The 14,244-nt window shown below is 38.8% G+C and overlaps 2 protein-coding genes across 6 annotated transcripts in view; both read left to right on the top strand.

Annotated features, from left to right (window-relative positions):
- Positions 1–14,244, top strand: part of OSTN (osteocrin) — a 388,295-nt gene that overhangs the window by 113,494 nt on the left and 260,557 nt on the right. The gene's annotated exons all lie outside the window — the stretch shown is intronic.
- Positions 1–14,244, top strand: part of CCDC50 (coiled-coil domain containing 50) — a 103,685-nt gene that overhangs the window by 9,023 nt on the left and 80,418 nt on the right. For all 5 annotated transcript variants that reach the window (XM_060198506.1, XM_060198503.1, XM_016185696.2 and 2 more), the window contains exons 2-3: positions 12,812–12,874; positions 13,270–13,396. In XM_060198506.1, coding sequence (XP_060054489.1) covers positions 12,812–12,874; positions 13,270–13,396 — 190 coding nt within the window. The remainder of the gene's footprint in view (positions 1–12,811; positions 12,875–13,269; positions 13,397–14,244) is intronic.

Genomic DNA, 14,244 nt, shown 5'->3' with positions numbered 1-14,244 from the left:
TAATTTCAGCAGATTTAGCTTCTTTGTAAAGGGAGGTCTTTTGAACCTTGAATTCTAAGGTTTGGTTTCACACCTCTTTGCCATTTGTTAGGTGTAAAGACCCAGAACACATGATGCTGTGGTTTATATGCTGTGTGTATTTTTCTCTTTCCATTTGTCAAAAAAGGGGGTAAGTCTCTGGAAAACTTTTATCTAGCAGACCCAATATAGCATGGCTTTCTTAAAGTTATTTAAAAAATATATTTATTTTTATATGAGAGAAACCAGAGCACTGTTCACTTCTGGCTTCTGGTGGTGCCTGGGGTCAAACCTGTAACCCGCGGGGACTTGGGCATGCGAGACTTGTGCTCTAAGGCTGAGCTGTAGCTGAACTTGTACTTAATGTTCTTATTTGTAAAAAGGTATATACTTCTGAAGAATCTGAAAATTTTGACCAACAATATGAATGTACAGTTGCAAACTTATCATAGGTGAACAAAAGAATCAACTCAAGCTTTGCTTTGGAATGGATATATTTAATCCATACTTATTTTAGACTGATTCTTTTTTTCATTTAAAAATAATATTTTTTCATTTGGAGAGAGAGAATCCAGGATACAGTTATGGCACCTTAGTGTCAGGAATTAAAACCCAGTCTCCCTGCTGACCCACCTTCCTGAATGCAGAATGGTTTACTACCTACTGCATACTCTTTAGCATCTTTCAGCTTCATATAGGCATGTTAGAAGTTACGCCTGTCCTAAAAACATTCAGTGCTGCAGATAGAAAATTTATCTTTTCAAGTAAAGATACCAATTTTTTAAATCAGCAAAATAGCATTTGACTTCTTAAAAAAACACGTGAGGCAAATGAATTCTCTAGAGCAGAAAGAATTCAGCTTGTTTATCTGTTCACAGATAAGAGATTGTCCCTGATTTTCTTTCACTTCCTCTATGTGAGAATTGTGTGGAAATTAAGTATACTGTGTGATAGACCAAAGCTAGTTGTAGTGGCAAGAAAAAGTAACCAAGGCATTTAGAACACACTTAAAATTTTGTTGATTGATGGTGAGTTTAATGTGACAGATAAAGGTATGAATTTTTAACGATGCATATCTGAAACTTGTTTCATGCTACAATTCGATGTTAATTTAAACATTTTTTTTTTCAGTGTGATTTTTAAGAAGCCCTCTGAACAATTGATGTTGTTCACTTTCCCAGTTTGTATTTTGATCATTTGACCTCCCGTAAACTTTTAGTAAATACCACAGTCCATATTTGACTCTTACATGAGTAGACATGGCACAGAGTTCTGACAGGTTATTCTGTCTAAAAATAAAATATTCCTTTGAGTTTAGAGTAGTACTATTGCCTTTTGAAGTTGAGATGAATTTACTAATCCTAATAGTAAAGAGAGTACTAGCTAGAATATCACTTGCAGAAGACATTGAAAATGGAAATATCTGACTTGGAGATAAATAAATAGAATTTGAAGTCTCTTACTACTTAAGGAAACTCTTATGTCATATGAGGCCAATAAAGCAACATGGGTTTTCTTTACTCGGTGCAAACTTGTACTTAAACTGGCTTGGATGTGATCTTTTGGGTTTTAATGGGCGTGATTTGGTTTATCTTACAGACATTTAAGGGGTGGGTGACTTTTCTTTCTAGGCTAAGGCAAACAGAAACCAAACCATTTGAGAGCTGCCAAACCATTTGAGGGCTTAAACAAGTTCCAGGAAAAGTACCGTTCAAATAGTGGAACATTAGAAGGTCGGGGTTTCTTTAGGGATATATGGAAGCAACTAAGAGAAATAAATTCTTACTGTCTAAATATTTTTAGTGGAAATTTGATTTGAAGAAAACCTGTTTGCTTCTGCCATTTGAATTTTATGATCATCAGTATTCTATTTTCTACGTAGTTGTCAATCTCCATTGTAGTGATTTCCTTCCTTCCTTCCTCCCCTCCCTCCCTCCCTCCCTTCCTTCCTTCCTTCCTTCCTTCCTTCCTTCCTTCCTTCCTTCCTTCCTTAGCACATGCAAATTTCCTGCAGTGATTGAGTACTTGAAATGTTTGTTATTACTCATACTGAAGGTGAGCAAAGGTGATATTAGTTTGTTCAGGATTGTTCAGCTAGTGAATGTTAGAGCCAAAGAACTCTGAAACAGAAATACTTCAGGATACTCTGGTTTCTCTTCAGATCACTTAAATCTTTCGCCTTTTTCAAAAATACTCTTGGGTATACCACACTGGAACCATGTGCAGTAATTATTCACTGGATATTTTTATTACTGGTGCTACAGGAAATACCATGTAAGTGTTTTTATCTTTTTTGAGTGTCATTTTGATATTTTTCTTTTTTTAAAATTTATTTTATAAAGTGGAAATATTGACAAGACCATAGGATAAGAGTGGTACTGTTCCATACAGTTCTCACCACCAGAGCTCTATATCCCATCAGCTCCCTTGATAGCTTTCCTATTCTTTATTCCTCTGGGAGCATGGACCCAGGATCATTATGGGATATAGAAGGTGGAAGGTCTGCTTTCTGTAACTGCTTCTCTACTGAACATGGTTGTTGGCAGGTCAATCCATACTCACAGCCTGTTTCTCTCTTTTCCTAGTGGGCAGGGCTCTGGAGAGGTGGGGTTCCAAGATATTGATGAGGTTATCTACATAGGGAAGTCAGGTTGGCGTCATGGTAGCACCTGGAACTTGGTGTTAGAGTAATGAAGCTGGAGGGTTGGCGTTCCACACTTGATGTCTCTGGACACAATCCAAAGTGAAACATGTTCAGGTAGTATTGGTTGCATTGATTAGGTTGAGATCAGCAGATGCAATATCGGTTGGTATGAATTGAGAGAAGCATGCAGGAAGGTGAGCCCCACCCCAGAGGTCGACTGGGATAAATATGGGTTTTATAGTAAATGGGGATGGTTCCTGCTGTCTTAGGGTTTTAGAAGGCATAGATAGTTATTGGTATAACCAAATAATTTGGGAATTTGGTTTACTCTCAAAATCCCATTGTTAGGACTTGCTGTATAATACAAGACCTCACCATAATTTATGTCCTTTAATGTTATTTACATATAGCTGTCTCTTATAAAGTGACACAACCAGATTCTTCTATTCTCCCTAGTCTAAGATTATAGGTGATTTCATATTTCAAAGAAAAAAATCATTATTAGAAATGTATTAATAATTTGAGCCCTCTGTTAAAATTCAGCAGACCAGTGGAACAGACTTGAAAGCCCAGAAATAAAAGCCCACACTTACGGATATCTTAATTTCTGATAAAGGGGTCTAGATTGTTAAGTGGAGGAAGGAGGGTCTCTTCAATAAATGGTGCTGGAAAAACTGGGTTGAAACACGCATAAGAATGAAACTGAGCCACTTTATCTCACCAGAAACAAAAGTCAACTCCAGATGGATCAATGACCTGAATGCTAGAGCAGAAACTGTCAAATACTTAAGAGGAAAATATTGGTGGAACACTTTCCTATCTAAATCTCAAGGACATCTTTGATGATACAAACCCAATTGCAAGGAAGACTAAAACAAAAACAAATCAATGGGACTACATCAAATTGAGAAGCTTCTGCACAGCAGAAGAAACCATTACCCAAATGAAGAGACCCTTCACAGAATGAGAGAAGATCTTCACATGCTATACATCAGACAGGAGGCTAATAACCAAAATATATAAAGGGCTCACTAAACTCAGCAACAAGAAAACAGATGACGCATTCAAAATGGGGAGAGGCTATGAACAGAATATTCACCATAGAAGAGATCCAAAAGGCCAACAAACATATGAAAAAATGCCCTAGGTCACTAATCATCAGAGAAATGCAAATAAAAACAACAATAAGATACCACCTCACCCCTATGAGAATGTCATACATAAAAAAAAAAAAAAGGCTGTAGCAACAGATGCTAGTAAGGCTATGGGGACAAAGGAACCCTCTTACACTGCTGGTGGGAATGTAAATTGGTCCACCTTCTGTGGAGGGTGGTCTGGAGAACCCTCACAAGGCTAGAAATGGATCTTCCATATGACTCAGTAATTCCTCTCCTAGGTATATATCCTAAGGACTCCATAGCACCCAACCAAAAAGATTTGTGTACATCTATGTTCATAGCAGCACAAGTTGTTTTATAGCCAAAACCTGGAAGCAACCTAGGTGCCCCACAACAGAAAATGGCTGAGAAAGTTGTGATACACACACACACACACACACACACACGACTACTACTCAGCTATTAATATTGAACTCACCTTCTCTGACCCATCTTGGATGGAGCTAGAAGGAATTATGTTAAGTGAGCTAAGTCAGAAAGAGAAAGACAAGAATGAAATGATCTCACTCATAAACAGAGTTGAGAAAGAATAACAGAAGGGGAAACTCAAAGCAATATCTGGCTAAGCTTGGAGTACTGCACCAAAGTAAAAAATCTCTGGGTAGAGGGTGAGGGTAGATTTTCAGCTTCACTATAGTGTGGGTGGAGGTAGGGACAGAGACCTTTGGTGGCAGGAATGCCGTTACTATATACTCCTATTGACTTACAAATCACTATTTAATCAATATGAGAAGGGGAAAAATGGATTGAAAGTCTCAAACTTTTTGATGCATAAACCACAGTTATGAGTATATATTCCTTCAATATAAGCACTTAGGATATTTGTCTTTTGTACTTAATTGGGGGATTTACACGGTGTGGCACCGAATTGGGGGATTTACACGGTGTGGCACCGTGGTCTCCTAGTCAAGATCTCAAGATGCCTGCCTCCATGGGTGGCCAACACTATATCGTTTCTTCTCCAAAACAGAAGATTCCGGGTGCATCTGGGTGACAAGTCTAGCAGATGGAGACTTGTCTCAAGTGGCCTCCCCCAGGGCTCTGTTATGGCTCCTACGTTATTTAATATTTACATCAATGACCTCCCAGAAACTTCAAGGAAGTTCATCTACGCCAATGACATCTGCTGTGCAACTCAGGCATCCAAGTTCGACATCCTCGAGGAAACACTCACGAAAGACATGTCTCTGATATCTGATTACTGTAAAAAATGGCGACTAATCCCTAGCACTGCAAAAACGGTATCATCTGTTTTCCATCTACACCATGCCTCAGCCTCGCGTGAGCTTAATGTGCAGCTTGGCGATACGAGAATCCGGCATGAAGCCCAGCCAGTCTATCTTGGCATTACTCTCGGTCGCACTCTGTCATTTCACGAACATCTCATAAAAACTGCAGCAAAGGTGGGCGCGAGGAATCACATCATTGCAAGACTGGCCAGCTCCTCATGGGGCACGAGCGCCTCCACACTACGATCATCATCTCTGGCATTATGCTATTCCACTGCAGAATACTGTGCCCCAGTATGGTTCCGTAGCCCCCATGTCCACTTGGTCGATTCCAAATTACATTCCTCCATGAGGATAATTTCTGGAACCATCCGTTCCACCCCGGTTCCATGGCTGCCAGTTCTTAGCAACATCTCCCCGCCAGATATTCGTCGGGATGTGGCATCATCTAAGTTCATTTCCCAAGTCTACGCTCAACTGGACCTGCCAATATACGCAGATATCTTCGCCCACCCTGTCCAATGCTTGACGTCTCGTCACCCAATCTGGTCCCCTACGCCTACACTGAACTTCTCTGTTCCAGACTCTTGGAAACAGAGTTGGCAGTCAGCTGAGGTAAAGAACAAACACCTCATCACAGACCCCTGCGAGCGTCAACCCGGCTTTGACCTAGCACGTTATGATTGGGCCCTCCTCAATCGCTATCGAACAGGCCATGGCCGGTGCGCCACTATGTTCCATCGCTGGGGAGCCAGAGACGACCCGAATTGCCCCTGCGGCTACAGACAGACTATGACCCACATAGTCAATGACTGCCACCTCTCCACATTCAAAGGAGGTCTCGAAACTTTACATCAGGCTCAACCTGATGTTGTTGACTGGCTACGGAAGAAGGGCAAATGCAAGAAGAAGAAGAGGAGGAGGAGGAGGAGGAGGAGGGGGGGGGGGAGGAGGAGGAGGAGGAGGAAAGATTTATATATTAATGAATATATAAATCTATATATTCATTAATAAGTGGAACCATTTTAAATTCAGACTACTTCCTCATAAATAATATTTTGAACTCAGAATAATTATTTAGTTACTGCATAAACTAATGTATATCTGAATTATTTGAAATGGAGCACTCATGTAATGTAAAGTGTATTTGCTTTTTTAAAAAATACTTCTTGGTGGCCAGGTGGTGGCACACCTGGTTGAATGCACATGTTATAGTGCTCAGGGACCCAGGTTCAAACTCCTGGTCCCCACCTCCCAGAGGGGAAGTTGTACATAAATGTTAAAGCAGTGCTTCAAATGTCTCTCTGTCTCTCTCCTGTCCCCTCTCAATTTCTCTCTGTCTCTATTACTAATTTCTCTCTGTCTCTATTACATTTTGTACATGTGATTAGTAGCTGTCATATGTACTGTGAACAAAAATTGTGAGTCTAAGTTGACAAACGAGGGAACATTAGAAATTACAAATTAGTTTCAGTTTAAGGAAATCTTTTCTCTTATTTTGTCTATCCACCAATGGAAAAGTGAATGCACAACCCTAAGGATTTTGAAGATAACATTAGCGACTTTCTGGAAAGGGAAAGACAGAATCTGGATTCCCTGCCTCTGGGTCGATGCTAACTTTAGATGATCTTCACCTGATTTTGAGTTGATTCAGATCTGAATTTTCTGAGAACATTTATATCTGAATTTAATTCAGAATTCTGAATTTAATTCAGATTTAGATTTGAATTTTCTGAGAACATTTAGATTTAGAGCTGAATTTTTTGAGGTGTAACTTTGCTTGGAAATCTTTTTATTATTATTATTATTTTACTGCCCACACAGAAGGTTTGCTCTGGTGCATCAGTTCATAGTTATGCCTACAACTCAGCAAGGTTGTGATTCTTTGTGTTTGTTTATCTCTTAGAGTTTGTGATAACTTGAGTCCGATATTTCCTTATTGAAAAATATGATCTCTGTCTGCTATTTTTTCCAGGATGAGTGAAAATTTCTGTTTCCACCCTGTTAACTTTCTTCCCTTTCTAACGGTGTCTCTGTCAGATGGAAATTGCGGACTCTGCCGCTTTTTCTGTCCCAATAAGTTACATAGTTACTCTGTGGTCTCTGATAATGTTGTAGATGGTCTGTGATATTAAAGTGGTACTTCTTCTTATTTGAGGACTTATATTCTCTCAGCGTTTTCAGAAACCACTTTACTTCAATCCGGTTTGTCTGTGGTTAGCTGTCATGTATATACTTGCCAAACTAGTGGTCTGCGCTGCCAGGCTTTTCATTTAATTTTGAATTTGTGGGATTAGAAAAAAAATAACTCAGGAACAAATTTTGATAAATTGCATCAGAGTGAAATATTGGGCATAAGTGAATTGTTTTGCTTGCTTTTTGAAATGTCTCTGTGCTCAGTCTTGAGCTTTTATTGAAGGTGTTTGTATACATGCTGTGTGTATGGATGCGTAGGCACATGTTTTTTTAAACTCATGCTTCATTTATTGGTAATATCTAATTTAATGCTTCCTGTGTAAATTTCAGCATGACACAGGGTAAAAGATAGTTCAGTGTATAGAGTATATGCACATATCTTGCTGTGCCTGGAGCCTTGGGTTCTATCCTTGGCCTATATGGAGGCACCATGGACAGCACCAAAGAGAACTCCATGGACTGTGGTGTCGTGCTTCAGGATCTTTGTTTTTGTCTTTCCTTCCTTTACCCCGTCTCCTTTCTAAATAGATAGAATGAAACAATAATTAAGTCAGGGAGGCAGGTCCAGGATACAGTGCATGAACAAGCTCTTGGGTTCATTCCCCAGTGCTGCATTAAATAATTAAAATGAAATGACACATACTTATTAACCCACATAGAATAGGTCTGGTACTTATTTCACATGGATATTCTAGAGATTTAAATAAAAGTAAACCAGGAGTTTCTAAAATCTGCTTATAAATGTGTGCTTAGTCATAAAATGGTTTTCTTTGTAGAGTCTGTAAAAATGGATCAATATGAATGAGAATTTCTGAAGGCTGATTGTATTTTCTCAGACAGAACAGAGTTCTGCCCTTGCCATATCTATAATGGTGACTAATTATCCTTCATTCTTAAAAATCTTTCCCAGTCTGTGTTCTGTATGTATCTAAACAGATCATTAAAAAAGAAAAACTAAACTAAAACTAATAACCATTAAAATCCCCAGGCATTTTAAAGTATTGGTTGTTAATATTTGATGCCTCAATTATTTGTATAGTTATAATCTGTATACTCACTAGTCTTTCATAAAACAGTTACAAAAATTTGTATTTATTTTGTGGGTAGTTTAGCCAGGAGAGATAATTATACTAAGAATAATAGCTACAGGAAGGTGGGTCTTATTTAATTATTATTCTGGTCAGGAAGATAATATTTCTCCCAGACAGATGGAGTAATGTATTGAAAAGAATGGGATTTGGACAATTAATCTGAACTGTAACTCTGTCGTTGACTACTTCGCTTAGGAGCAGAGTAAATGAGGATGAGGACCTGACTTCTTAGCATCAGTCAAAATTAAGTTCCACTCTGCTCCCCCTGTCATACTGTATTTGGATTTTACAAATTTTGACAAGATGGAAATTTTAGGATACTATTCTCTAATACATTGGGCTGAGTTATGAACCTAGCCCCCCACCTCAAAGCATTGACAAATGTGGTCTCTTTCACTTTCTCTCTGACTCTGCCTTCTCTGTGTCTGAACATAAGAAAGCAAGCAAACAAGCGAGAAAGTAAATCAACTTCTTAATCATCCCTTGAATATTCTCACTGTTTCTAACCTTTTAACAACAGTTCATTTGTTAAAATGACCAGTGGTGGTTGTTTGAGGGATACACAATTTGGAAAGATGGTTAGTGGTATTTCCTTAGCCCATGCCTGAGCGTTTTAACAAGCTCCCTAGTTGCTGCTGTAGCTACAGATGGCCATGGTGAGAAGATGGGTGTTGGCTTGGGTCTTGGTATTCGTGGTGAGGATGTTGGTGTCATCTTCCTTCTATATAAATAGTCTCCAGTTTATGATGGCTCAGCTTGTGATTTTTTTTGACTTTACAATGGTGTGAACACTATATACATTCACTTGAACTCTCTGCACAATACTCTGTTAATGCTGAGCAGCAGCATTGAGCTACGGCTTCTAGTCAGCCAAGACAGGATCACCATATAGGCACCAGGAGAACACTAACATTCTGCAGTGTAATCTGGGGCCCTGTGTATATAGCATCACTACCATCCAGTGAATAATTTTAGCTCAGTGCTTCAGATTTTCTTCAGACCCAGTGTGCTCTCTGGGATGAGTGGTAATAATGAGTACCCATTTGACCATTGTTTTTTACTTTCATCTACGGCCATACCACCCTGAACATACCCTATTTCCTCTGCTTTCATTCCAGTATTCAAAAAATTACATAAGATAGTCAACATAGTATTATAAAATGGGTTTTGAATTAGATCACTTTATCTTAACTGGGACTAATGTAAGTATCTTGAGGATGTTTGACCAAGATATGTTTAAGTAGGTTTAACCAAGCTATGATATTTGGTAAATTAGATTCATTGAATGTATTTTGACTGAATTACATTTTCAGTTTACCATGGGAATTACAAGGTTGTAATCCCACTATAAATTGAAGAATATATATATACATACACACATTCATATATGTGTGTGTGTGTTGTTGTTTTGTTTGACAGAGACAGAGAGATAAAGAGTGAAACAGACCACAGTACCGAAGCTTCCCCTAGTGAAGTGGAGGCTAGGCTTGAACCTAGGTTGCACACATAGCAAAATATCACACTATCCACTTGAGCTATTTTGCCAGCCCTCAAAAATAAATTGTTGTATCAACTTTGCATAATGTGAAAATTTGACATTTTCCTATGCCTCGTTTCTGTTCTACTCAGGAAATTTGATTAGAGCTTTACTGAAGAGACTCTCTTTTAAGAGATGAGAGATACTTCTTTTGCAGAGCAACAAAGCAAGTCATATGCTATCATTTCAAAGGGTCATTTCATAGATACATTGGTTTAAATTTATTGACATTTATTGACATTTTAAATTTATTGACTGGGACACTTGTTGGTGTTGGATGGTGGTGGTGGGAGTGAGCATTATTAGATCCCAAATGGAGGTTTTCCTTGGAATTTCACATTGTACTACAATGTTGATTATAGTGGGACATCTACCTAATGGTAGTATAAGCATACAGTAGAATTGACAGTTGATGGAGTAGGGTAGTGGTGATGGTGGGGGCTATGAACCTAGGCTCTAACCTTGGCTGGAGTAATGCCTAGTCTGGTCACAGATTTACAAATCTCATTAAATGCATGACTCTCAGTTTGCCTTAAAGCAGCAGAGAAAGCATAGAGCCAGGTCTTATTGGCAATTTGGGTGAATTTTTTGTCCTTATTTTTGTCACCAATCAAATGAAAAGGTTGACTAGTTTATCCAGAAAATATTTTAATTTTGTGAAATAGAGGGTAACTATTAGTAGTATTGGGATCTTGTTAGACTTTGCTGAGACTATATCTAATGTGAAAGAACAGAATTACTGTTTTTGTAGTTGTCTTTGAGCAAAAGGCTAGCTGGTCATATTCAGTTTGATGTGATTCTTAGGCAGAAATGATCCTTCTATCATAAAACCATTTCAGAGTTTAAAAAAGAAAGTTCAGAGTAGTCTTGTTATCCTCAAACATTGCTGGTTTAAAAAAATTTTTTTTATTTAATTATTCCCTTTTGTTGCCCTTGTTGTTTTACTGTTGTAGTTATTATTGTTGTTGTTGATATTGTTGTTGTTGTTGGATAGGACAGAGAGAAATGGAGAGAGGAGGGGAAGACAGAGAGGGAGGGAGAAAGATAGACACCTGCAGACCTGCTTCACCGCCTGTGAAGTGACTCCCCTGCAGGTGGGGAGCCGGGGGCTCGAACCGGGATCCTTACACAGGTCTTTGTGCTTTGTGCCACATGCGCTTAACCCACTGCGCTACCGCCCAACTCCTTGTTTTTAAACTGAGGTAACAATGCTTTACAAGATGGGTTTTAGGTGATTCATTCACGTCTCTTCAAATTGTGTGTTGCTACTCCACACCCACAACCAAGAGAGGGTATGTCACTGCATTTCATTTCAGTTAGGTTCTCACAATCAAATCCAACGCTTGCAGGAAAAAAAAAATCTTATGATTTTGGGAAGTTCCCAGGTACAGTGTTATGATTCTTAAATATTCTTACACATTGCAGTAGTTGAGACAGTGGGAGAATTTTCCCTTTTTAACATAATGTTTGGAATAGATCAAGAGCATGTCCCCTAGAATAAAGGCCCTTAAAACAAACAAGCAAAACAGTAGTTTACATTATAAATGTCTTTTTTTAATATTTATTTATTCCCTTTTGTTGCCTTTGTTGTTTTACTGTTGTAGTTATTATTGTTGTTGTTGATGTTGTCGTTGTTGGACAGAACAGAGAGAAGTGGAGAGAGGAGGGGAAGACAGACAGAGAGGGAGGGAGAAAGATAGACACCTGCAGACCTGCTTCACTGCCTGTGAAGCGACTCCCCTGCAGGTGGGGAGCTGGAACCAGGATCCTTATGCCAGTCTTTGCACTTTGAGCCAAGTGCCCTTAACCTGCCACACCACTGCCCGACTCCCTTTATAAATGTCTTTTATGCACTGCTTTGTATATGTGCTTCTTTTAAGACAAAAGAACATTTCATTTGGGGTAGAATAGACTTTGATGCCATCTTATTCCATTTACTTACAAGAGACAAATGTCTTCCAAGATCCCCATTTTCTTTTGGTTGCAGTTTTTTCCCTCCCTCCACTCCCCAGAAGACTGCTTAGCTCTAGTTTATAGTGGTGCTGGGGATTGAGCCAGGCCCCTCTGGTGCCTCAGGCATGAGAGCTTTTTGTAACCATTACCCTATCTTTCTAGCTCACGGTTTAAGATTCTTTTTATGGTTGGGGAGACCCAGTGAACTAATTCTAACTCATGTCCCAGGGTGTGGCCCTACCTAAGTTCTGCTTCTGGGGAAGTGGAGGGACTATAGAAGCTGTTTTTCACTGGGACAGGGGTAAGTCTATGGGAAAGGATCTGTTTGGATCCCAGATGACAGATGCGTATGTTGGATTTCTTTTACCTCCTCTGATCACTGAGAATTTAGCTTTCTTTAGCATTACACAAAGTATTATCTCTTATTTTATGAGTTCTGTTCCTTTTTAAATATATATATATATATATATATATGTGTATATATATATTATAGAAGTAGGTTACAATTTCTGAGCATCTGCTTTCTGACTCTGGTTCATATCTTTAGGCCAAGGAACAGAGTTATTATTTTCTGAACCCTATTTCTGGGCATTGATCAGATATAATAGAGATTTGATTTAGGTGTGAATGGAGAACAGTTACTGCTTTTTTTGTGTGTAGGATATAAAGTTGGTCATCATAAAATACTAGAGTTGATTTTTGATATGAACAAAATCCTTTTTTTTAAAAAGATTTTATTTATTCATTCATGAAGATAGAAGGAAAGAGAGAGAGAGAGAAAGAACCAGACATCACTCTGGTACTTGTGCTGCTGGAGATTGAACTAAGGACCTCATGCTTGAGAATCCAAGGCTTCATCCACTGCACCATCTCCAGGACCACCAAAATCCTTTTCTTTTTGTGTTAAGTTGCTGCTAATGAGTCTTTGTTTTTCCTGTCTGTTTTTCCTCCTGGCTTCTCTGCAGTATGCCGAGATTTTGCTGTCCTGGAGGACCACACCCTGGCCCACAGCCTGCAGGAACAAGAGAGTGAGTAATGATCTTCCTTTAAACTCCCACAGTGTTCTTACTAGTAACTTGAGGCAGTTTTTGGGTTTTTTTTTTTTTTTTAATGGCAAGCTGGCCAAGAACATAGTTACATAGTTACTTGACTACACTGTCTATTCATTTGAGGAGTTTGTGTAGGCAAAGGTCACCTGGGTGACAATCTTGGCTATGTGACCAAAGGCAAATTACTTACCCTTTCTGGTCTTCTTGTTACTTAATGGAAAGATGAGAATAATAATTCCTATGTTGCCTATTACTGAGCGCAGAGAATAAAATGATGAATGTGAAGCTCTTTTTATTGTAAAACTGCCAAGTTTATTCTGAGCTTATTAACGGGCCAAAGCTTTATACTTTCTCTCTTCAATTTTCGTATCCAGTTGAGCATCACTTGGCATCAAACATTCAGCGGAGCCGTTTGGTCCAGCATGATCTCCAGGTGGCAAAGCAACTCCAAGAGGAAGATCTGAAAGCTCAAGCTCAGCTCCAGAAGCGCTACAAGGACCTGTGAGGATTTGGGAAGGGAGAGTGAATCATGCAAGGACTAGTTTTCTCTCTGGCACCTGAAGCTAGGCTATAGGAGACTCTTCTTTCTGTCTCTCTCATTCTTTTGACTATTAGAGTATACATCCTATAGTGATGATCTCATACTTTTCTTCAGTGTAAAGTTTTGTTTTGTTTTGTTTTGTTTTGTTTTAAGTAGTTGGAATGCCATTCTAGATTTTGGGACATGTGGGTTCTGGTATGAACTCTGACACTTAACAACTGTGTGACTTTGAGTCATTTTGACTCTCCTCTCTGTATCTTTTTTTCTTTATGTGTACATGAGGAAAATACTGTCTCCTCCTACCTTGGAGCTTGTATGGGAGATCCGGTAAAGCTAGAATTGTACACTTAGCTCTATCTGTAACTTCAGGGTCTGGCAAAAGTTCTGAGCTTTCTGTTATAATAATTGCATAAATGAAATGTACCTAAATTATTATTGTTGTTATTATTATTAGCATGGATTTATTCATTAGTAGGGGAAGGGGCACAGAGAGAACCAGAGCATTTCTCGGCATAAGCATTGCCAGGGATGGAACTCCGAACTTCATACCTGAGAATCAAATACATTATTCATTGTGCCACCTCCTGGGCCACTAAGATGATTTTTTTTTTTTTAGCATGGTGACTTTTCACTCTTTTTTGAGTTTTATAGTTCACAAGAAACATTTCTTTACTGAGACTAGCTCTTACACCTGAATCTCTAAAAATGGTATATTTAACCAGGAGATAAAACTTGAGGAAGAACGGGTATAGTGATAAGGGAAGGGACCCTTTAATTATCATATTCAAATAAGACAGTAAATCTATCA

Source organism: Erinaceus europaeus, chromosome 9 (genome assembly GCF_950295315.1).
Source record: "Erinaceus europaeus chromosome 9, mEriEur2.1, whole genome shotgun sequence".
Lineage (NCBI taxonomy): Eukaryota > Metazoa > Chordata > Mammalia > Eulipotyphla > Erinaceidae > Erinaceus > Erinaceus europaeus.
This window is presented reverse-complemented; position numbering and strand designations above follow the sequence as displayed.